Source organism: Gambusia affinis, linkage group LG17 (assembly GCF_019740435.1).
Source record: "Gambusia affinis linkage group LG17, SWU_Gaff_1.0, whole genome shotgun sequence".
Classification (NCBI taxonomy): Eukaryota; Metazoa; Chordata; class Actinopteri; order Cyprinodontiformes; family Poeciliidae; genus Gambusia; species Gambusia affinis.
The window spans coordinates 15348446-15373802 of NC_057884.1; the positions used below are offsets into that span (position 1 = coordinate 15348446).

General features: G+C 35.8%; 2 protein-coding genes across 4 annotated transcripts in view; both read left to right on the top strand.

Annotated features, from left to right (window-relative positions):
• Positions 1-25357, top strand: part of LOC122846960 (rab GTPase-activating protein 1) — a 68796-nt gene that overhangs the window by 32500 nt on the left and 10939 nt on the right. For all 3 annotated transcript variants that reach the window (XM_044144252.1, XM_044144253.1, XM_044144251.1), the window contains 10 exons: positions 12430-12543; positions 14533-14607; positions 15611-15736; positions 15916-16059; positions 16820-16861; positions 17120-17248; positions 20354-20446; positions 21048-21158; positions 21389-21493; positions 23278-23361. In XM_044144252.1, coding sequence (XP_044000187.1) covers positions 12430-12543; positions 14533-14607; positions 15611-15736; positions 15916-16059; positions 16820-16861; positions 17120-17248; positions 20354-20446; positions 21048-21158; positions 21389-21493; positions 23278-23361 — 1023 coding nt within the window. The remainder of the gene's footprint in view (positions 1-12429; positions 12544-14532; positions 14608-15610; positions 15737-15915; positions 16060-16819; positions 16862-17119; positions 17249-20353; positions 20447-21047; positions 21159-21388; positions 21494-23277; positions 23362-25357) is intronic.
• LOC122846961 (probable G-protein coupled receptor 21) lies at positions 733-6904 on the top strand. Its single transcript, XM_044144254.1, has 2 exons — positions 733-944; positions 1026-6904. Exon 2 carries the CDS (start codon positions 1599-1601, stop codon positions 2826-2828), a length of 1230 nt encoding a protein of 409 aa, XP_044000189.1. The 5' UTR covers positions 733-944; positions 1026-1598; the 3' UTR covers positions 2829-6904.

Below are 25357 nucleotides of genomic sequence, written 5' to 3' on the forward strand. Positions count from 1 at the left end.
ACATTATTAAACTACTATTACCATTTTATTGTTGAATATTGTGATGATAATATCAATTGCAATTACTCCCCATATTCTTTACTGTATTTTCCTTTTTGGTTCAGGTATTTAAATGACATTGAAAGGCTGTCCAACTGGCCATGTATATTATTAACAAGGAGACTTGCCACATGTATTGAATTCCAATTGGTACAACATTATGTGCTATATTGTAATTTCAGAAGACACTTTGGAGGCAATATTTTGTACTACAACTGTGGTCTGTCATGTAGATAAATTTGCCCACATTTGAAGTATATCACAATAATCAAAATCTAAAAGCTATGCTAGAGTTGTTGGAGCATTGGGATTTTGGGGAAAAACTTGAAAGACAATTACCTTTACTCTTTGATTTTAAATTTTAAATTGTGCTTTTAGTGTACTATTTCATTCTAGCAACTGGCCTTCATGCACATGAATAAGACTTTATTGAATACTAATATTTAAAAAGTTATGTTTGTCCTTGATGAGATAAATTGATAAATATCAGCAGCATTCACAGATACAATTCCTGCTATTTCCCCCTTCAACTTAAATGATGATTTTCCAAATTCCAAACTGCACTGATTGTTACTAATTTTGGCGGTGTGAGACTGATTCAATCTCGATGTGATTATTAGATAAATTTGCACATTTAAAGAAAAAAAAGTAAATGTGAGAGGTTGGGGGAAGGAAACAGTCTCGTGCTTTTGTGGATGATGATTGGTTGGAGGCACTGAGCATGGGAGGGGCTTCAGTGCTGCTGTTTCTGTAGACAGAGGCAGAAGGAGGGAGACAGAGTGTGAGAGAAACGGCAGAGAAGGACAGATGAACACAGAGGGGTTCTCCCAGCATCGGTATGCCTTCTTTTAACATTTCAACTCCAGACGAAGTTGACGCTCTTAAGGCGGGAAATAAACCTACAGGTGTGTTTTACTCCACCTCTGTGAGGACTGGTTTTTGACTTCTGTAACACTACACTCTGGTGACTTTCTACTCGCGTACAGTATTCTGCTGGGATCTTACAGTGAAGGACCAAAGAGAAGCTGACACTCAAATAACCCTGGTGAAAGAAGAGGAGAAGAAGAGCCAGAAAGGTGGGAAAGTGGATTGAAGGACAGAATAAGAAGCAGATTATGCTTAATCATTCCCACAATATGCAGTTCTTTAAACAATGACTTTTCTCTGGAGGCTTTATCAGTGACCTGATGGACTACATAGTGAGCTACAGTCTGAGATTTCTGGATTTGCATCTGACATTGAGGACATCAAAATATTCATAAGAGTCACATTTCTGGCAAGTTTTCTTCCTCAGTGCCTTTACCTGGGAACCTCCAGACAAAGGTTTTTACCTTACTAGTACTGTAACTGTGCCAGCTCTGAGGATAACACCAGGGAACTTTCTGACACCTTTATCTGCCCTTTCAATCCTTCCTGTGTTTGAAATGGAGCATGAGGGTCTTTGTTTGGACTGAAACCAAACTGCTGATGAATGCAGCCAGGCTACCAGGCGTAATAGTGGCTTTTTGGATTTATTGTACCCTTTAAGGGCCCCCTTATGTGTTTTACTGCCTGAGATCATGAATTCCTCCCTGGATTCCCTGAACCAAAGCTCGCTGGACTCAAATTTATCCGTTCCCTTCTGCTTACTTGAAATTGGCTATTCACAAATTTTTAGCACATGCCTCCTTGAGGTATCCGTCATCCTCCTCCTCACTATCCTTATTATCTGTGGCAACTTGGTGGTGATATTTGTGTTTCACTGTGCCCCTCTGCTCAGCCAGCACACCACCAGTGCTTTTATCCAGACTATGGCATATGCAGATCTGCTAGTGGGAGTCAGCTGCCTCTTTCCCTCCCTGTCTCTGCTTCACCATCTGCAGGGATTGGATCCCAAACTGACCTGCCAAGTGTTTGGGTACATGGTTTCAGTTTTGAAATCTGTTTCAATGGTGTCCCTCGCATGCGTGAGCGTAGACCGCTACATCGCCATCACACGGCCTCTGACTTATTCATCTCTGGTCACTCCTTGTCGAGTGCGCTGCTGCATCATTGTAATATGGTTCTACTCTGCTTTGGTGTTCCTCCCATCTTTTCTTGGGTGGGGGAAGCCTGGCTATCATGGAGACGTGGTCGAGTGGTGTGCGGTCGAGTGGAGGACTAGTCCGGCTTTCACAACCTTCATCGTTGCTCTGCTCTACGCTCCAGCTGCTCTCACAATCTGCTTTACATACGGCAACATCTTTAAGATCTGCAGACAGCACACTCGGGAGATCAGCGAGCGCCATGCTCGCTACAGACCACAACAGCAGCAGGGTCCCGGCCTGACTGGTGGAGCAGTCATGAAAGATTGCACCATGGTAGAGCAAGAGCAGCTTCCCCAATTGTCCCAATCGCAGAAGACCCAGGACCACCAGCCTCAGTATCAGCAGTCTACTTACCCTGACAAGCGATACGCTATGGTATTGTTTCGCATAACTAGTGTGTTCTACATCCTCTGGTTGCCCTACATCCTGTACTTCCTGTTGGAGAGCGGAGGAATATACCACCACCCTGCAGCCTCGTTTCTTACGACATGGTTGGCCATAAGCAACAGCTTCTGCAACTGTCTCATTTACAGCCTTTCTAACTCAGCATTTAGAAAGGGGCTGAAACGCCTCTGCTCCTTCTGCCTGCGGCGCGGCGGTGATGGCTTCGGAGTTGGGAAAACCAAAAAGGCGTTTGTTGGTTCAGTCGAAAAGGGATGCACAAAGCAGTGGTATGGACATGACAATGGAGACATGAGAGTTGGCACAACATGTCATGTGTAGTTCAAATGGAGAGAAAAATACAGATGCTAAAATGTTATTGGAGCTAAAATGAAGTTTCGGCTCTTCAAATCTTTTATAATCTACTTTTAAGAGATGGAAGAAGGTATCCTTCTGTTTGTGCTTTTTCTGACTCTCCCTTGACAAGCCAGCAAAGGTAGAGAAGAAGAATGAAAAGCATTGCAATTTGAAAAGAAAAAGAGTCCATATTAGCCTTTCAAGGTGTTTCATTGGTGATGATGTGAACACAAGTTCACATGGACAGGAGGCTGACAGATGGAGGGTTCTGGTATGAACAAAAAGAAGGTCTCTATGTTCTCTCAGTGGGAGTAAATTCTTTAAACGTTGGACATAATGTTTATCTGCTGATGCTGTTTTTAGAACTGAATACTTGATTTTGTCCAAACAACCAAATGATGCTAGAAGCAGAAAGTTCTCATGAAAAGTTTTACGAGCTTCGTTTGGAGCAACGTGATATTCGCTGTAAACACAATTTGTTGCGTTTCACTCAAAAAGGAAAAAAAAAAAAAAAGATGTCAGTCCAGTCAGTTCAAGGAGCTGATGTGACTTAATGAGACTGTCTGTAAAGAGCAAGCAGAGTCAAACTGATCTTAAAATAAATGTTATTTATTGATGTTGTTAAAATGTCTGTTGAAAATGTGGGTTTGCACTGTGCACCTGTTATTTGTTAAAAGGACCTAGCTTTGGTGTTCGACTGCTCAACTGCCAAAAATCAAATGTAGGGTTCAGTAGTATTGATGCTTAAAGAGTCACAATCAAAAATATAAGTCATTAATAAAATAAAAGCATTCTTTAATTAATTATTTGACATTTCAATTGATATTGTCAAAATCTCTAAATAAAATTCCAATATTTGTATAATTCTTTTAGGTTTCATGCTACAGTCCACATTGTTAAAATCAATGTGGATTGATTTTAACAATCCACACTAGTTAGAAATAGTGTATTTCTAAATAGTTTAGAAATAGTTCTAAAACTAAATAATAAAATGTTTTCATTAAATAATCAATTACTGAAATAAAATTCTAATTGTAAATGTGTCATTATTTATTCACTTATTTATTCAATTTTTAACCCTTAAAGACATAATGTCATTGAGTGCTGGCTAATTCTGCTACATAGAGATTGGTCAGTAGTTTGCTGTGCATTAATTAATTCAATCCAATGTTCTTGATGATCTCCAGTGGCTATTTTATGACTGACTATGTCATAGTGACTATGATTTTTTAAAGAAGTATTACATACTTGTATGTAAAATTTATTTAAATTGACAATTTTCATATCAAATTAAAGTTGTAATTAATATATTAATTATATGTGTTTACTTAAGCAATTGGTTTCCTGTTTAATTAAGCATGCATCTGTGTTTAATTACTTATTTATTTGATTGTGGCACTTCTCCCATGAAATTAGCATTTTTTACCAGTTCTGTTGCACCTGAATTTGCTTATGCACTACAAAACAAAGAAAGCATATTTATACCAAATCCTCTTTGCAAATGTTTTTGGGTTCCAGCAGTGGCTGTAAAAAAGTATTTTGTAGGTCTGAACAGAAAAAAACAAATGTATTAAGAATAAGGCTATATTTTCTATCAAGTTACATCCATATGTTCTTACAATCTGTGGTTTACTTTAAGTTTTGTATTTAAAGCCTATCCTCAATTAAATATTTGCAGTTAATTCAAAAACCAAATTTGAATGCTACATTTCTTGTTTTTAAATTAGCATGTATTTGCTCTTAGATACATGCACCTTATTGGATTTGGAAGAGAGCTAACATCTCGAGAAAATATGGACCTATATGATTGTGAAAGTATGCAAAACCACTCGAAGATTGGTGTGAGACTTGAAGATTTGTGTGCATGTTAGTACTGTCTTTTCTGTACATTAGTATACACAAATTGAAGGAAAAAAACATTTAAATGAGCTTAATTGTTCATTTCCACTTGTCAAGTTATGTGTTTTGAGCTTTCAAGACTATTGTTCGTTAAAGTAAACATTCCTTAGCTTTATATCTCGTCTGCAGTAATGTGCCAAAGAAGGTCAAATTTTGTCCCTAAGTGTAATATCTGCAATATGAGTGATTTTTCACAAAAATGTTATCCACTGTCTAGTGCACTGTGTTGCATCAGTGATGCCTTGTGTGCATGTCTGAGACTGTTTCCGAGTATATTGTGATATAAAGTTGCCTTTATTTAAAAACTAGAAACAATAAGTCAACTGTTGGGGAAAAGCAGTTTTCTTTAACAGCAAATGAGGGCTAAAATAAAAGGCATGTGACTGTTTTCAAATGATTCCACTCCAGAGGCAAACTTTCATTTTGCTTTTTCCTTTGGTAGCTAAAGAAGTTAAAGTGTTACTGTTGCTTCAGGTATTCAAAGCAGTTGTCTTTTTTTTTTTTTTTTTTGCTTCAACTTCAGAAAAAAAAACCATGTAGATGAACCCTTCAAACTGTTTATTTTCTGTCTTGAATTTGTGTTTCTGTATGATTGAAGCACAATGGAGACAACGAATGTGTGCCGATAGGCACTGACTCGACCATTGGCTAGACTCTGACTGTTTAATGTTTTTTGATCTCTATTGGTCTCATTTGTTGTTGTACCCGTTAGATGTCTGAAATAATTAGTGGTTTTATTTGTAAAGCATTCCGAAAATAGTACACCTGTACCAGTTTGTATCATCTTCTGTGCTACTACCTTATTTTTTTTCTGTTTACAGAAAATATCAGATTATCAGAGAACATTTGTGTAGTTGATTATTATTATTATTTTTTTTTTTTAAATTACCAAGCTCAGTTTGTTCTCAGAAGTAAAAAATGTTGTGCCGCCTAGTTTTGCCTTCTGTTCTTTCCGATTGAAGTGTAGGTTTTGTGGTGTTTCTGCTTCAAACGTAGTCATTTTGTACCATTTTAGTTTGGAAAGATTTGGTACAATAGCCGCTTATTTTACAGTCCCTTTAAAACAATCGACGTTTGAAGACAATCCATGATGCCTAAAAGTGCTCCCTGTTGGTCACATACACTCATTCCCTTCTTCCTGTGGGGAAAACAATCAACCTACATGTTCTCACGGGAATGACATTGGTGGCTGGGAGGAAATTTCCATGCCCTCAAAAATTAAGCATGTTTAGAACTTGGTGAGCTCATGATGCAAAAAAGTAATAAGAACAATAACCATATGATTGAACCAAGACATTTTTAAACAAATTTTATACTTCTGGAATATAATCAAACAGGACTGACTTGCATAAACAGTGTCTCTGTTGTATTTCCAGAATACTTAGGTTAATTAACTTTCTTTTTAATTGTAACTAAAAAAGCTTGAGGTGGCTGCATCTTATCCAGCAGAATTGCACTTGCTGTATTATTTTTTTTACCTCTCCTGGCATATTCCAGAGTTGGCAAACCGTTTTAAGTGGATCAGCAGTACTTGGACTAGGACGACCTAAAATTTTTATCTGTTGTGGAAATGAGTCCAACTGGAGCAGCTTAGGTCAACAACTCCATGTAATATTAAAATTTAAATCTGCAGAATTTTTTTCAGGTAATTGAATGGTCTTTTTGTGTATTTCTGCAGAACTAAACCATTGTGGTCTGATGAGCCACACAATAATCTCAAATTCAAACTTATAAAAAGATAAACGGTTAAAATATACAAATAAGTATTTCTCAACAGACAAGAACAGACTGCCAATTTAACATTCCAGACAGGAGATTCGCCTTGTTGATTTTTTTATTTTTATTTTTTCCTCCTATAGTAAATTCTGTGTACTATGAGACCTTGTGAGTTTGAGACTTCATAATCACCTTATTAAACACAGACAAAACATGACATATTTCAAACACGAGGGGTGTTCAATTTGTTATTGCGTTTTTGGAAAGATATCTGCTTTTATTTAGACTGTGAATGTTGGGTTAATGTTTAAAAGTCAAGACATTTTTATTTATGCTGTTGATGAATGTGAGTGAGACTTCTGATTACATGACTCCCTGTATGCGATATGGTTTTGTAAATAATAGACGTTTGTCTGTGCTAAACAAATAAATATGATTTTATCGAAGTGTTCTCAAATTATTTTGAAAAGATTCAGTCGAATGTTTGGATGCAACCTATTTTTAAATGCAGACAAATGTCAGAATAAGTAAATAAGCAGAGCATCTTGTCATCTTTTCTATCTTGAGATAAAAGCAAATAGTTGCCAGCTTATTTCGTTGGGAGCTGAGTAATTCATGACATTTGTTCCGTTAATTTTTTTTAACTGAATTTTCTAGATAAATAAGTATAAAGTAAGTTCCCACCAGCTGCAGGGGAAGAAAAGAAAAACATATAAAAGCATATATGGTTTGACCTTCTCTTCTGTTAGATGTGTTTTACTGGGGCAGCAGGGTAGCATCCTCCAAATACCACAAAATGAAGGGCATAAGCTAAACCATTAAAATTTCATCGGGCTACTAGTGCTAAGCTTTAGCCCTCTGCTGATAACAGATTGTTGTGTAAAGGATAAGTAATCAACCCTTATGGCAGTAAAAGTGATGCTAGGACCATTACAAATTTCTCTTTAATTCAAAGGTTTTCTCATAAAGAAGCAAAAACCTTGCACTCAGGGTTATATGGGGTTTGGATCCTCAGCTTGTAGCAAGCCTGATAAATGTCACACAATGCCATTTTGATGTCTCAGCAGGGTTCTTTAGGAGCAGAGAAAGGAAAACAAAATGACATGTCGGCTTTTGTGTCGAGTCAGAGAAAATCGGGGACATAAACAAAGGAGTTCTTGCTCAGCGTTCTCATAGAAACTCAACTCTGTGATTTTTATTTTCCTTCTTTTTGACACGCAGTTAAATGCAAAGGCTACAGTTTCCTATTTATGGCTGACTTCTGTTGAAGAGGTTGTAATTTTGCTAGAACACCATGTTTTGTTGCAGGACTTGACTTTCTTGGAAGTTTTCTTGTTTCCCTTTTTGTCAGTCTCTTTTCTTTAACAGAATCTGAGCCATGGGGTTGATTAGCTTTTATTGGTGTACTTCCTTGCTATCAAACCAAGGAAGTGCTTATTCTTTATGACATCTATCACTTTTCTAACTATTTTTATGCATAGTAAATGTACTCAAAAAAGAAAATAAATGGGAAATGTATACATAAATGCACATACATTTGGATATATAGTCATTGGCCACTTTTTTACCTACACTTGTTCGCATGGGACAGTAACTGATTGGGAAAATTTGCCATGGTCCAGTGAGTTTCAACTTCATTGGCAACATTCAGATGCTTGTCCAGAATTTGGTATTAAACCATGAAAACATGGATCTATTTTATTATTTGTTGGTGGCGCAATGGTGTGGTGGATATTTTCCTCATGGACTTTAACCACTTTGCCTCGCTGGGATTGAAATGGTACTGAATTGGTACTAAGTGAACCACGTTCATCCCTTAATGCTCAAAGTGTAGTTAATTTCAAATGGCTACTTCCTGCAGAAAAAATTTCCATTTTACTAAGCTACTCTCCAGCTGGTGTCTTAAGCATGACTCCTTACTGTACTCCAACAGCCTTTCAATCTATTAGCACTCCTATGGGATGTGGGATTGTTCTAATGTCATAACATTAGGACAATATTTACAATGGATGTAATTTCGATATTACGAGCACAATACCAACATTTTCCTCACTCTACTTTTTCTTCTCCATTGTGATAATGTTATTATCACTGATGAGTGTTTTCAGCTTAGTCACTGAGGTCTTTATGAGATGGGAGAACAAAAATTCTGAAAGTCGATCTAAGCAGCCGTACATAGACGTTTGGCTAGCAGAGCTTGAATGCTTGTTTCACTTTAAGCCCATTTTAGAAATATGCTGACATTCTTAAGAGATAGACATCTCAAACTGCTTTGTCAAAATAAAAACAATGTAAGTTCAAAATGCACACTGAGGTAAAGTTAAGTGTTGCTACCTAATACATATATAACATTACTGATATTTCTGTGACTGTTGTGCGCAAATGTATCACAGTTATAAATTCTCCTTTACAACCTACTATTAGTAGTATTATTGGTAGCAGTAATATTTTTTCAGAATTGTCACTTTCTAACACATTAATAATATCTTCTCTTTTAAGGCTTCATGCTGTTAAGTTCAGAATACTTTACACTTTTCCTCATTAAGGTCGTTAATGAGGAAAACAAAATTTAAGTGTACCTAATGAAGCAACTGGTACACATATATGTTGCAGACTTTCACAGGAAAAGGTGTGTTGGATTTTTTTAAAAAAGGCAGTCGGTTAAAAACATCTGTAGCTCAGGTTTTTATGGTAATTCTCACTTTCTTATGTACTTCTTTATAATTGGGACATTAAAAATTCTGTTAAACTTACATTTTAGTCAAAGATTTATATCTCTACTTGGTTATAAGCAGGCAAATTTTATTCATCTTTTTTTATGCACACAGCTCAATGGGATCTTATTGCCCACTGGACATTATTTGTTTTTTAATTACATATTTTACGACCAGAAAATCCTGCATCTGCAGAAACTGACTGGATTATTTTTTTCCTGGATGTGCAGTAGGTTTTCAGGGATGAGATCATTAAACTTTAATGCTTTTTCACCTACTAAGCAACTCCTTAGTACTGTTATTCCAAATGGTCTGACTTCCTCTCTCTCATTTAATTATAGCAGTGTGTGTTAGAATACAGGCTGGTTGTTCTGACCAGGCACCACTAAATGACTTGAAATCAAAGCACCAATTTTAAAAATGTTCATCATGTCCTTGTCAAAGCTATAAACTCAGCATCTTATTTACCCTATTTATAGAATTAGAAATAAAACATTAAGCAAATTATCCATACATGCTGAGACTGTTGGCAATGTTCTATAGATGCAAAGCAGAATTCTGCAGCCTTAACAACAAATCTTTTCCGGTATTAACCATGTAGGATTTTCTAAACACTTATTTTCTTTCCTGGATTCCAGTTTCTGCTTCAATAAATAACAGAAAAAACTAGAATCGGTGATGATTACTAAGTGCTTGAAGATTAGGTTTGCTGTAATATGATCCAAAATATGATCCTAATTACCTTTTTACTGAATTCACACCTATTTTTGTGTTGTTTCTACCTTCTGCACAGTAGCATGACACTCTGGATATGTTTGCTCTTCGCCTCTCACGCAACAGTCATTAGAAGTTGCTCTCCAACAGAACAGACAGACAGACAGAGGGGAAGCTAATTGACCATTAAGTCAGAGGTCTTTGTTCATTCTCTCAGCACTTCAGATAAGTATGGCTAAGTGGCTGCTTGTCTAAACATGGATTGTTATCTTTTACTAGGAAACTGCAGTCAAGTTTAATATGCCCCTCACACTGGACCATTTATTTAAATTCCTCTGGGAAAAGAGGCATCAGGATCTTTTAAGATTCCTTTGCCAATCAGGTTTGGTGTATCTAGTCCTAAGATTTTTATTTTTTATTTTTATTTTTTGCAGCCTTGGACCCAACACTTATTTATTATTAATGAACAGTAATAATTTCCCAATGAGACTTGTTGGTATCTATTGAAGTCTGCACTGAGCCACTTCGCTTCTTCTCTAGTTTGACAAAATGTCCTAAAGGGTTAAGTAATTTTGAGACATATTTGTTCATCTAGTGGTTATGTTATTTTTTCTATTATGTTTATAAACATTCCCAGAGGGAACTTGTCTGAGTCAGGTTTTTAATAATCTTCAGTTGAGGAACGATCTAGATTTTCACACTTTTTTTGTGATGGCTGCCTCCTGTTGGAGCTTCACACTTTGACCTGTTCAGCAGTGTATCCTTTCCAAGCCCTCATTTTCTGTGCAGGGTATTAATAAACCTGACTCAGTGATTTTCACCTTAGCAGGGCTTGGTAATTATTTTTCCCACAACAGCAGTTAGGCGGGTATGATGTCTTCACTGATGAGAAAAAGATATGTTTCTAAATTTTCCAACCTAATCATCAGTCAAAACTGGTTAAACTGAAAATTGTGCCATCACTAGTAGCTTTTTCTCAAAGCTGGCCATTGAATTAACCTCTAAATAATAAAACCACATTGCATAAACTACTAACTACATCTAGATTTTAAATCTCATTTCAAATTATGCACAAAGAGGTCTTTAAACATTATTATTTCCTAATAAAATTGTCTTTTGGTAACATTACTTATTCAAAGGTAATTATTTCCTAATGTGTTGGTAATCGATAACAAAATGAGGCATCATTAATCTTTGAAAAGCAAGCCCAGTTTTTAAGGAGTGCTTACTGATTTGAGTGTAGTTCTTACTCTGTGGTGGTCTTTCATCACTTCAAATAGATATGAGGCACATGTTTCCCCAGGCTTGTGTTCAAACTGGCTCCAGATGAAGTCTATCGTTTTGTTAGTGTACCGTGGTGTTGAAAAATTCTGCCAACATCAGTTTCCTCCCTTCATTTTTTTTTTTTTTTTTTAGCAAACAAGGTTATTTCAGGGTAGAAGGAGTTGGTCCTGGGTATTTTGTTTCAAAATATTGTACCGTAATTATTTTATTGTGTTTTAGTCCCAAAATGAGCACTTTAGTATCCTTTCACTTTTATTGTAACTTGATTATAACTTTATTGGTGGTATTCTGCTAAAGCTAATCAATGTCTGACAGATTATTTGCTTTAAACTTTCATTTGGTGTGTTGCTGAAAAAACTGCAGATCTCATTGTTCTGCTTAAAAAAAAAAAAATTAGTTTAAAATGATGTTATAATGATATACGTATGCATTTAGCTCAAAATATAGTGCTCTCAACTTATTTGAAACTTGATTTCAGTTCCTCCAAATCAGATCTCACTTCTTTAAAAACAACACACCAAAACACAGTTTATTCCTCAATGAATCATGCTGCCAAACTGAAGGGAAGAACTATCAAGTTTTATTCACATCTTACCGCATCAGCTATTATTACAACTGATATCGTCAATGTTGCAAGTTTGGCCTTTAATAACAAACCAGTTCAGTATCAGTCAGGAAATTATACTTCATTCTGTCTGTTAGTTATCAGAAGGCCTTTTAATCACTGTGAAACAGGTCATTGTATCAGAGATTTCATTTGAAGCAGAGTCATAGTGACATGAAGTACGTTAGCTTTGTGGTTTGTCGTTGATAACGTGCCATTTTAGTAACACTGTATAAAACCCCAGTCACCAATAAGTTGAGAGTTTTTTTTCTGTCTTGCATCCGGTGGATTGTGTCACCACTTTTGCAACAATAAAATGACTTTTGATGCAATAAAGCTGAATAAAATTAGAAGTGGGATGAGCAGACCTGTAAAGAAACATGAAGCGGTGGACGATCTGTACGGTGGAGGAGAACACTCTGTGCTGCCAGTTTTTCCTCCTACCTCACATTTCTTAACAATGTGTGGGGCCCCTACATGTTGAAGATCACTTACAGCAACTGTGTCCGGGAAGACGTTTTTACAAATGTAGCTGATAATAAATAATAACCTGTGTAATCATCTCCTCTTTTTTTGTTGTTGTCTTTGCTACATTCTTTATAACTCCCTTTTACATTGTAACATTTCTCTTTTTGTCTCTCTCTGTCTCTTCTAGGAATCTCCTCAGGACAGTGCAATCACCAGAGACATTAACCGGACATTCCCCGCTCATGACTATTTCAAAGACACTGGAGGAGATGGGCAAGACTCGCTCTACAAGATCTGCAAGGTGGGGCTCCAGTACACACAGACACACACAGACACACACAGAGGTTGTTAATGCAGCGCAAACTATTCTCCGGCTTCATGTAGTGAACAAAGCTGCTGCAGCGGCTGCACGCCAAATGAGGTGTAAACTGTTTATTAATACATCTGCAAAACCACATCGGAAGCTCGCGCTTCTCCTTTTTGACTCATTCTAACTGCAGTTGCACTAAAACCAACAAAAATCTGATGTGTCTATTTCTTCCTAATTCTGGGAGTTATTATCTAAGGAAGATGCTGATGCAATCAGACATATTTTGCACTTTTCAGGTAAAGAATGAGATCGTTTCATTCTATATTTCAAACAAAATCCAGATGTAGGGGTGAGTTTCTCTTTGAACTTTGAGAATGCACATGAACGCCACACCAGCCACATGTATTTGCAGTTTTGACAAATATGCATTAAAAGCCATAAAATATTTCTAATCTCACACTGAAATGTTAAATATATTTATAACCGTTCTAGCTTGATTACATTTTTAAGTTGGCAAAAAAATTCATGTTCAGAAATTTAATTCAGTTCAATTCAAAAGCTCTTTATTTATCCCAAAGGGAAATTAGATGTAGTAACTCTTATAATCCAAAGATCGCCAATCCTTCGTATGTTTTTGTTTTATCTCTACGATGGACCTTTTCATGTGTCTGGACTAATGATATGGTTATGAAGAGGATTAAAAAACAAAAGTAACAAAATGTATTTGTGAGATTGTACGTTGCTCCTACAGACCACCTCTTTAAAAGAAATTGCCAATAAAATATGAAGAATCCATATTCAAATTGACAAAATAACCATAACATTTTCTTAAAGTGAAAATTGTGCTTATGGCTAAAATGGGAATGAAAAAACTACAAAGGTTTGCAGATCAGTAGTGAGAATTGTTAATGCCCTGTATTAATTACTTCTGTTTGCTTCAGACTGGGCGGTTTGTTGAGTTCATGAAGTCTGGGAAATCTAAACGAGCTTCTGTTTGAACACATGAAACAAGAATCAAAGTACAGTTAGTCTATGTGGAGGAGAACGTGAACATCTTGCAACTTGACATTGTCGCCATGTTTTACTGAGTTATTCTTTTCAGTTAACACTATCATCAACTAGGCCTTTATTATAAAAATGTGCTTCGTGGTGAAGACATGCAGTTTGTTCAATGATCTGAAACAATTAAGCATGACAAGAAAGCAAAAGATATCTGTAAGGGAGCAAAAACTATTTCACGGCAGCGCTGTAGTTCTGTATTACTACTCGAGTAGACTGACTGCAGCCTTTTTACACCTTTCAGTTTAATGTCATTCATTATGCATAGCTCTAGTGAGGGCATTCATCTACTCTCAGACAAGCAGCTCCTCAGGTGCATTTGAATAATTCACAGGTTTCTGCCTTTGCTGTGTTTGGATTGATTCACATTTTATATTTTTGACTTTTACTCATTATTTGTGTTACTAGTTCAGTAGGCCTCTACAGCCCATTTCCCCCCCCAATTCTCTCGTATCTCATTCTCAGCTTGAATAAATATTAAAATTTTCTCCTAAACATCTGTGAGTCTGTGTAACTGTATCCAGACATCATGATTCATCCATCCCTTATTACTTGACTTCACTGTCATTAAATAACAAGGTTGAGTTTTATATTTTGAACGTTAATTAGCATTATTTGTTATTTTAAGTCAGATTTTGTAGTCAGGCAGCATCTTTGTAAATCAATATTTTTGTGTTTAATTTAAAGAGCTACTGTAATAAACAATTTAGACATGTTTAGAATAACTTCCAGTACATGATTTAAAGTTACAGTTTTTCTTTACATTTTTTTTTTTTTTACTTTCAACTTGTGAAGTTGTTTTTTTTTTTTTACTTTCAACTTGTGAAGTTGTTTTTTTCTACTTTCAACTTGTGAAGTTGTTTTTATTTCACTTTGGAAAGCCTTTACTAACTATACATTGTTGTCTTGCATGATGTCCAGGCTTATTCTGTTTATGATCAGGAGATTGGCTACTGCCAGGGACAATCCTTCCTGGCTGCAGTGCTGCTGCTGCACGTAAGTTGACACAGCAGCACAATCCAGATAATCCGGAGAAACACCAGACATCGTCAAGCAATATTTTATATGTATAATATTGTATAATATTATATATACTTTTGACACTGCATAAGTTAGATCTAATTTTTAACAATATTTTTATTTGTACAAACATATTCAGTTTTCTGCCTACTCATTGTGGTTTGCAGCCTGTTTTTAGTGGAATGCAGAAACAGGGCGGCACTGCCCCCTTGTGGCAGTATTTTGCAGGATTGGATTAAAAGTTGAGGGAAAAAAAATGTCCAGGCTTTACTCCTTACTTAATTAAAGTTGTATTTGTCCATTCATTCATCGCATGCTTGCAGTTTGGAAATTTAATTTTATTATTTTTCCGGTCTTAAAAAGTGCAGAAAATGAAAATATATTTTTTGAAATTTTATATATTTTTTACTTTATTCTCTATCCTGTTATTTAAATGTCCTCTTCTACCTTCCTTCTGTTCCTAGTCCTTCCATCTTTGTGTTCAACCCCTGTTTATCAATACTTTTTTTTACCTCCTGCACTAATTCTTTTTTTCCTTTACGTCCTACCTTCTTTGTCCTTGTGTATTTCCTTTGTGTCCTCCTTCCTTCCATCAGTGCTACTGTGTCCTTCCTTTCTTCCCTTACTTGTATCCTACCTACCTTCTGCCCTTGTATTCTTTTTTTCCTTATAGTTTTTTGTTTCTGCACGTTCAATATAAAATAAGACCACTGTATAAATATGTACCATAAATACAGTCAGTAATTTTTCTTTTAAGATGAAGATCCATCTTTGAGAACAGTGCATAGTGGAGTTTGGAAAAGTTTATTTTATTTTTTAAATTGAAAATATGTTGGAACCTTGGTTTGTAGTTTTTGGAGGTTCAATATTTAAAGGCTGACTACTGCAGAAGCCGTTAATTCACAGTGAAATGTTTTATTTGTACTATGAAAATTCAAAGGTATTAGACATTCATAACTGGATCTTATGTTTTCTTTAGATGCCAGAGGAGCAAGCTTTCAGTGTTCTGGTGAAGATCATGTTTGATTATGGGCTCAGGGACCTGTTCAAACAGAACTTTGAAGATCTGCACTGCAAGTTCTTCCAGCTTGAAAGACTCATGCAGGTTCGTGCGTCACATTTGCATATCTCAGGCTGTGTTTCCCACAATCTTATTACTGCTTTTGATGGCATTTACTCCCTTGTGCTGTCTTTATTTATTTTTATTTTTTATTTTTATTGCTGTTATTTAATGCTGTTCCTCTCTACTGTCTGTCTGTTTCTGTTTTCTTTGGTCTTCATCAGGAGTACATACCAGATCTGTACAACCATTTCCTGAATGTGGGTCTGGAGGCTCATATGTACGCTTCCCAGTGGTTCCTAACTCTCTTCACAGCCAAGTTTCCTCTTTACATGGTCTTCCATATAATCGACCTGCTACTGTGTGAGGTGGGTATCCAAAGAAACTCCATAGTGATAACAGTTCAGAGATGTTAGGAGAAACTGCATATTGGTCTTGCAGGATTATTTTAACTAGAAACAGAAAAACTGCAGCCATAGGCCAGATTTCATTAATTTACTTAACAGCAGTGACACTTTCTCATTTATAGTCAGCATAAAAGGTTTCAAAAACCTGCAGGGAACGGGTAGACACACATGCAGAAATCTTATATATATATATATATATATATATAACTCTTTTGAAGATCTGCATATATATATATATATATATATATATATATATATATATATATATATATATATATATATATATATATATATACACACACACACACAAAATTGAAGTGAACATAAGTTAATTTGATCCCAGATGCGTTGTTTCATCAGTAGTAGTTTGTAAAATCAAAAGTTTATTACAGGTATAATTTGATGATGGTGTGACGCTTCAGTACGCTTTAGAACTAGGAAATCTTAGATGAATGCAGAAAATCTGCTTCTGAGTACACTCCACTTGAAAAAATATAGAATTGTGGTTGTTCTAATACAGCAGCTCCATTTAAATTCCAATAGAGTGGGATGAATTAAAAGGAAAGTTTCACATTTCCAAAAATTCAACACCAAAGCAGTTGTTCCCAACCAAATTTTTTGAAAATTTGGTTCTTGTTGTGCACCTTTAATCAATTAATAATTTCATAAACTCTTTCAGACCAACTAAATCTTGATTTTTTTTTTCTTTTTTCTTTTTCAGGGTATTAGTGTGATCTTCAATGTAGCCCTGGGCCTTTTGAAGGTAAGAATTGACAAACAAAAATTCCGTCAATAGTAAGGTATGCAAGCATAAACAAAAAAAGTTATTACAGAGTAGCCTAGTTTTAGGGAAACATCATTATTTTGTGTTGTGGTGGATGGAGTGAACATACTTTTTGTTAAAGATTTGCCTCCAAAGTTTAATTTCATCTACTTCTCAGAGCACAAAAAAGTGTAGTAGCAGTTTTCAATTTGGTATTTCAAGTCTCTGTTTCATTAAACATCATGTCTTTTTCCTCAGACTTCAAAAGACGATCTACTGCAGACAGACTTCGAGGGCGCTCTCAAATTCTTTCGTGTCCCCGTCCCAAAAAGGTACCGCTCCGAAGAAAATGCCAAGAAACTGATGGAGCTGGCTTGTAGCATGAAGGTGAGTTTAAATGACCAAAGTGGCTTACGGTGCAGATGAAGTATAAATTATTCAAAGTGCTACCTGTACTCTTATTTTATTTTTTAACCTTCATATATGTTTAAAATGTTTAGTTTCATTGTACAAAACCTGTGAAATCCAGCAATGCTGCTCAAATACCACAAGGGGACACTGTTGAGCTTTGTCATGACTATAACATAAAAGCAAGAAACGCACCAAACACACGTCCCTCCGTTAAGCACTCACACCTGTTTCCTGACCTGATTTGAGCAGTCTGGCCCAGTTTAGAGGATCTGACTTTGAAGGTAACTTTGGACAGGAACATTTCTTTCCACAAACTCTGCAAGGAAGCCAACTCCAAGAAAGATTTTAACTTTTTGCTCTTGAGTTGGGCAGGTGGGCAGCAGAGGAACCACGTTCCAAAGCTCTTCCAGCAGAGGAAGTAAGTCATACCTAATCAAAGCAGCTCTGAAGATGCTCCAGTATCCGTTATGAAGGCATCGATTCTGAAAATAAATCAAAATGAGCTCAAGAAGACTCTGATGAGGGAAGAAACACTTGATAAAATCAAATATTTACAAATTCTATTGCTTCCAAATGAGATGTTATTGGTTTAGTAAATGTAAATTGTCTTTGTAAATTGTCACACTGATGTAGTTCTTTGCACAGTGTGTCAAGTTGTTGGATACATTCACCTTTGTCCTCCATTGTGGTTTGAGGTAATCTGAGAACTGGATGTCTCTACAGTGGGACTAAATGGATGGATTATTGTTTACTTCACTGAATGTTTATGCCTTCTGACTGAATCACTTCTTGGTGTTTGTCAGATATCATAACATATTTTTATAGTTACGTAGATCATAATTGTAATTAAAATTTTTCTTCAGTTTCATTCTGCCATCCATCTTCTTCCGCTTATCCGGGGTCGGATCGCGGGGGCGGCAGCCATTCTTCCAAATGACCGATTGGACAAGAACTACATAAAACATTTTAACTACTAAGGGAGCTGTCAACCTTTTGAGAAATCAAATTTTTTGGAAGATTTAACACTTCTTTATATAGATGCAGGTTTTGAAAACAGGCTTAATAAATGATATCAGCTTTGTACCATTGCAAGCCTTAAGTCATTTTGAAAGCTGTGAAGTATTATTATTAAAAAACAAAATAGAATTGTTTTGCATAGAATAAAAAAGGTCAATAAATCTGTGAACAAATCATTAATATGTGCATGTTTGTTTACCATGGTAATATTTGATATGTCTGCTAAACTGTAATTACTTGCAGAAAGTAAGTTTTTGACTCCTTCCTCACTTTAAATTTTTTAAACTGAGAATTGAGATGTTAGTAATTCTGCTTGAACAAAAACAGTATTAAAGAGCACCGACCTTGTTCTTGACAAGGTTTCCGCCTAAATAAGTCATCCACATGATTAGCATGCAGGTCAGAAAATGTGGACATAGGAATGAGTTACTCTCTTGTTATATTTTCAGGTAATGGACTGCAGCATTGTTTTCTCTGCAAAAACATTTTTTTGCCGCTGACGCGATGTTGAAATAATTATTTTAATGCTTTAAGTAGAATGTGGAGATGCAGGAATTCCCCTTGAAATCAAACTGAAAGTCAACAGCAAAAATGAAAGTCCAATAATATATAAAAAAATAACAAACCTTAATATATTTTGGTGGGCAAATTCAATTAAATTTGCATATAAATCCAAGTGTCAATTAGAATGAGAACTGGGTTGAACGATGGTAGCCATTTATTTCAGTCAGAGCGTGGTCACTTACCTTTTTTTCAGGGCAAATGCATTTATAAAGCATAACTAGTAAAACAAAAAGAAAAGTGAAAATGAGTTTCATTTCAGTTTTTATTGTCTCTTGGGATCCCCTCCAAGAGACATGTTCCTCATGTCTGGCGGCCTTTACATCTGCAAATCTGCAGTATGCAAATTGCCCGGACGATATAAAAAGTTATACCTCTCTATAGATATGTAGATTACTTCTGATCAGTATTATAAAAAAAATATATATTTTATGTGTTCTAAGCAGGGACAACAGGCAGTGGGTCATTCAACAAAAACACTTTAAATGAACAGGTGCTTCCAAGTCTGATTTTGGATAAGTTACTGAATGTCACTGGAAACAAAAAACACAGTAAAGAAAAGATGAGCACTTCAACCCCCTCAAAAAAAACAAAAACAAAACTGTAGATTGGACAAAGCCTGTGATAAATTGTAAGATAACAAGGGATGGGCATAGTAATTTATATCAGTTTCAAGCTACACTGTGCATGCAATGCAATGTTGGTTTTCGTAAGCTATTAGAGAAAGTGACAAAAGCAAAAACCCTGATCAGATTTTCTGCTTTAATCTTGGACAAAACTATTGTTTCACATGTTTTACCAACCTAAATGAAACAATACCGCCTGAAAAAACAACAGCCCTAAGTATGAACTTTTCCACCCTCCTGCTGCAGCCTGCTGTTCCTTTGTTTCCGCAGTCTTTCTGTTGATTCAGCTTTTGCTTGTCTTCTGAGATCTCATTATCAGCACACACTGCTGTTTAACAGTAACCTCAGGTGCTATTGGAGCCCTTTCCTATAAATAGCATTCCACGTTTTCAGTCTTACTTCATTTGTTTCAAACTTTAAGCTCCAGTTAACTTTTCCTTGACATCATGGGCTAAGGCTTCCTGTGTCTAACTTGTGCTGAATATTTACATGTGTAAAGCTTTTTGTGTTTCTAGTTTCTGTTCAGTTCAGGGAGACTGCATCTGTTGGCACGTTTAGGAAAATAATTACTCAGAATTAACAGGGATCTTTGTCTGTACACCGTCACTGTAACTAAACTAGGACGAGTAACGAGTCATTGAATGAATCAAGGATTTTAACCCAATCAGTGAGTCTCGTATTTCCCAGCATTTCAGCTGCTTTTCATTTCAAAAGTAGCTTAAAACTCCTTCCTTAAATCTACTGTTTTTTATAGTTAAGCACAGAGGCTTCCTCCTTTTTCCAATCAAGTTAGCTGGTTGAATGAATATTCTTTCTTCTTCAGTGTGTTCAATTGCTAAGCATTTGTTTTTCTGTCTCTTTTTGCTTAAAAATATAGATAAGTCAGAAAAAGCTGAAGAAATTTGAGAAGGAGTACCACACCATACGGGAGCAGCAGGAGCAACAAGAAGCCCCCATCGAGAGATATGAGGTAGAAATACACACAGAAGGCATGAACCATTTATCCAGGAATAAACCGTCGATGTTGTCTCCTTTAGTACCAAAACATTTGACCTACAAAATAAAAATTGCAGTGTAAAGCAGACACAAATCAGTGGTAAATATGGGCTACAATCCCAAAAGAATCAGCTAAAGTACAAAACATAACATAATGTAATAATTTTTAGTTTTCCCTCTCAGTTGCATCTTCTTGCTAGCTTTATGCTTTATGTCAGCTTTCAGTTTTCAGTCGGTTGTTAATGATATAACAAGTTATGTTTTAAACAGTGCAGTGTCCTCTTTCACTATATTTTAACCTCAGTAAACTTTATAGTTCTCTAAAAAAAACTGACCCAGGAACAGTAGATTACACATTCATATGAGACTCTTTATGATTAACTTGTTTTCCCTGTTCTGCTGTCTCTGGACTTTTTCTTCCTCTTTTTCTGGTGGCTCTTCCTTTCTCTGTCTGTTTTCTTTTGTTTCACTTTTCTACTCCTTGGTGTTTTTATCGTTTATCTTTTTTTCTCATATTTACTTCTGTTTTTTGTTTTTTTACTTCTCCTCTTTTCTCCCTCTCTTTCTGTGTCCAGCGGGAGAATCGTCGTTTGCAAGAGGCCAACATGCGTTTGGAGCAGGAGAACGACGACTTGGCCCATGAACTAGTGAGCAGCAAGATAGCTCTTCGGAAAGATCTGGACAATGTAAGCCAACAGAAAAATGTGTGTGATGGGATGTGTTCCATTTAGCAGAGGTAATAAATTTGTGACAGAGTCACAGCACAAGTTTTGCTGTTATTTTTTGCCTTAAAACCTGCACAGATTTATGCACAGGGTTTTTGTTGACCTACCTTTAAAATAGAGCAGGTAAAAAGGAAAGTAGGACAAGCCAAACTTTTTCTTTTTGTCTCGTCTTGTATGTTTATGTTTGTCAGGCTGAAGAAAAGGCAGATGCCCTGAATAAAGAGTTACTGCTGACCAAACAGAAACTGATTGAATCTGAAGACGAGAAGAGACGGCTGGAGGAAGAGTCTGCACAGGTGAGAGCAAAACTGCAAGGCTTTTCTTCCTTGAGCTTTTGTTTGACACTTGAAGTATTTCAGCACTTTATGCACACGTAATGCCATTTCTCTGATGAAGGAATTAAGGCAGGTTAATTGAGTTTATTTATTTATTGCAAGTTTACAACAGTCTCTAAATTGTCCTAAAGTACAGGTGTGTGTGCATGCTTCCTCAGTGTTATGGTCTGCCTCTTGACCAATGACTACTGGGGTTAGGCACCAGACATTGATCTGATTGCTTTCCAATTGTAAAAAATAAATCTAATGACTTCAATACAATTCAATCATAAAAAGCTAGTGTAATTTTATCCAAATTATGACATTGTACGGTGAAATTAATTTTAAAACTTAGAGTCCTTAAAAAGTCTTTAGCTCCTGTCTCTGAAATGCCAACCTTAAAATGTCATAAATTAATTTTGAAAAGTGAGTTGGCCTTTAATATGTTAATCGTATGTCTTAAATTTGGTCCTAACCAGACTAATTAATTTTGTATATTTCATGCATTTGTTTTTTTTTTGTTTTTTTTCACACGTTCACGTCAGGTAAAGGTTTGAGTCACACTCAAAACGCCTTCATTGCATTCTGTGACTCAAGAATGACTGAACCAGGAATACTTTGTGTGGCAGAGATGTCAAAACTTCAACTCTCGAGGGCCGTTGTGCTGATGCTTTTAGATGTGTTTGGTTCACAAACCTAATAAAATAACACAGAAAATACTGAGCCAGTGGTGCTTTCTATGGGGAACAAACAGAGAATATGTAAAACTAACTCCAGCAAAATGTCCAATTAAGACTAAAAATGGTCAGTCAGTGGGGACATATGAGGCACTAATATCTTAAAAATAAGACAGTGCCTTTTGAGTCTGAGCTTTTTATGCAAGAAGAATACATCTATATTCTATTCGGGGTTTAATAGGGAGCTAAAGAAGAGAAACTGGAAGTGTAAAAGCATTTTTTTCTACTTTTAATTTTGTTAGATCTTAGAAAACAAACACAACTAAATCTTCTGGCATTATTTCCTGACGTCAAAATTAGAAGGTGAATGGTGGGAAATGTTATGTATGAATAAATTATTGAGAGAGAGAAGACTCTGCAGGTTGTAATCAGCACTATAAATAGCATCAGATGATTTTTAAAGCAAACAGTTTATCCTTCAGTCAGGTTCAGTCATTCTGAGGTTGTTCACCTGAGTTATACAAATCATTACAGTTTTCTTTTAAATTAAAACTATATTTTATATTTGTCAGTCCATTTTTCCATGTCAGCCTTTATGTGTATTATTCATCTAATCCCTGCACAACGTCAGTCATTTGCCTCATTCATTATTAAAAAAAGAAAAACCTTTCCCAAACTTTGAAATTTCTACATTATTGTTCATTCTCTGTGCGTCCATCTTCACAGTTTTCTTTAAAAGTTGTCAATTCTATACAGTCACTTCATATGAAAACTGTCACTGTTTGATGTATATTTTCTCTGGCTCAGTGAGGAACGGTCTGACCTGCAGCCCTCTGTGCCTGTCCTCCAAATGTCTTGTGTCTTGTTGAGTCTGCAGGTGTAACACTCAGTGATTTATGTATTAGAGTGAAGGTTGTGTTTAGGGCAGAGTGTTGTCCCCATCCTACACTATGTCAGTACTTTTCTGCATTTTATTTACATTTTTTGGTAGTCATATGTTCTCCTGGGCCTCTGAATCGATTTGTCTTGTATATTTTTGCCATTTATAGCCACCTAATTATGTCTGTTTGTTTTTTTTTGTCTCTCCAGCTGAAAGAAATGTGCCGAAGGGAGCTTGATAAGTCGGAGTCAGAGATAAAGAAGAACGGTTCTATTATTGGAGAATATAAACAGGTACAAGCTATTAACCTTAAGTATTTTTTGAGTACAAATGAAGGTCAGAGTGTTTGTAGAAGAACCCTTTTTTACATCATTACTAGAGTGTGTCTCTTGTCACAGGGGACTTGAAGAGTTATTAGGGAAGTGAAACTGTAAACTGTCGCCCTGCTTTTACCCAGGCTTCCTTGAAATGTGCTTTGAATACTTGCTGTTCATAAAATAACTTTTGATTTCTGTCAGAATTCACACCAGTTCTGTTTAGTTTGCTTTAATCAAACTTTAGTTTGATTTCTGGGAATTTGGTTCGTTTGGAGAGGTGTTGATGCTCAACTGAGCTCTGATGCGGCCCAAAAAGGGAAACTCTGAAATCATTTAAACATAGTGACAGATTATTGTCAATATATAAATGGCTTTTTAGAATGAAAAACTGTACAAATATATATAGCTTCAGTGTTGTGTTCAAGATGTTTAAGATAAACTTGAAAAATAAAATAAAGGATACAAAAGACAAAGAAGTCTAACTTCTTGAAAGAAGTGCATGAAGAGACTGGAAATGTGTTAAAATCTTTATAAGGTAGGACAAGAAAGCAATTCTAGGAAGTCATATTTTTTGCAATAATCTAGAAAAGGTGCAGCTCTTAAAAATGGTTTGCTTTTTTAAATGTATTTACTCAGCAAATATCCTGAAATACAGTTCGCCTCAACCAGCAGTAAAATCAACATCTGGGTTTATTTGCTGAAGAAATTCCATAGATGTAATAATCCAATGTGGCCTCAGGTGGCAGTATTGCTTTCACATAATTGTGCACCGGGATGTTAAATTTCACTGCCCTTTTCAACATGTAGCTCTTAGCTCTAACACGCCAATTCCTAATGCATACTTTTCTCTTGACTTGAGTTTTCTAGCAGCTCACTGATTTAAAAATAATTTTACTGTTCTGAAAGTTATAAGTCTGCTTAACTTCTGTTTCAAATAAGAATCTTGCAGGGCGAACTGCTTCTGTTGTCTTTAGGCGTCATATCACAAATTTTGCAGAATTCATAGTTGAATTATTCTCAGCAAACTGTCCTGCAATATGATTTGATATATGGTGTCGCTTTGTCAACGTGCCAAGGAGCCAGAAAAACACATGCATTTAAATATCAAACGGCTTCAAGCTGAACTCGACTAAAGATTGACAGCGACCCAAGAGGAATAACTCATAATGTTTACCAGCACAAAATGAAATATCTAGAGAGCAGAAGCTGCCAGCATTTGGCAGTTTTCATAAAGCAATAAGTCTGTGTATGACTGCTTGGCTCTTTTTCACCTCAGTTAAATCTCAGAAGCACAACAATAATGAGAAGAAAAGATTTTCAACACAAAGCTCTACTTGTTTCTTGTTGCCATGTTTTTGTATTAAAACCAGGCCAGTAAGACATAATCATTAAGATTTTCTTTAATACTTCATTCAAGTGGCGTTAACAAATCCATCCTGGCTGCATTTATCATAGTTTTTGTTAGTTTAAAGCATAATTTAATAGCTTTAGTGCTCTTGTAACTTTTGGTAGAAGAGCACTCTGTGCCAAATACTATTATGAAAAGATTTGGCAAAAAATGGAGCATGTATTTATGTTGAAAACATATATTATAAAACCACATTTTGCTGCAAGACAATAAAAACAATAAATTTTGGTCTAATCAGACCAGAGCACATTCTTCTATAAGCTACCAGAGTTGGACATCTAGACTGGACGTAAACTCTCAGTAACAGACCTAGAAATATTTTAAAACATGATACTTTGTAACAGCAGTCAAGTTGTGTTTATTTATCACACTTGTGAAGTAAAAACACACTTATATTTGTGGATATAACCAGTCCTCAGCTAAACCCAGATGTAAGCATATTTTAAGTCTCATCTGCCTGAATCCGTCACTTAATGTTCAAATATAAACTTGTCCTAATCAAGTGCTATTACCATCAGCACATGGATCTTATGCAACCGTCTATCTTTCTGGCCTACCCTGTGA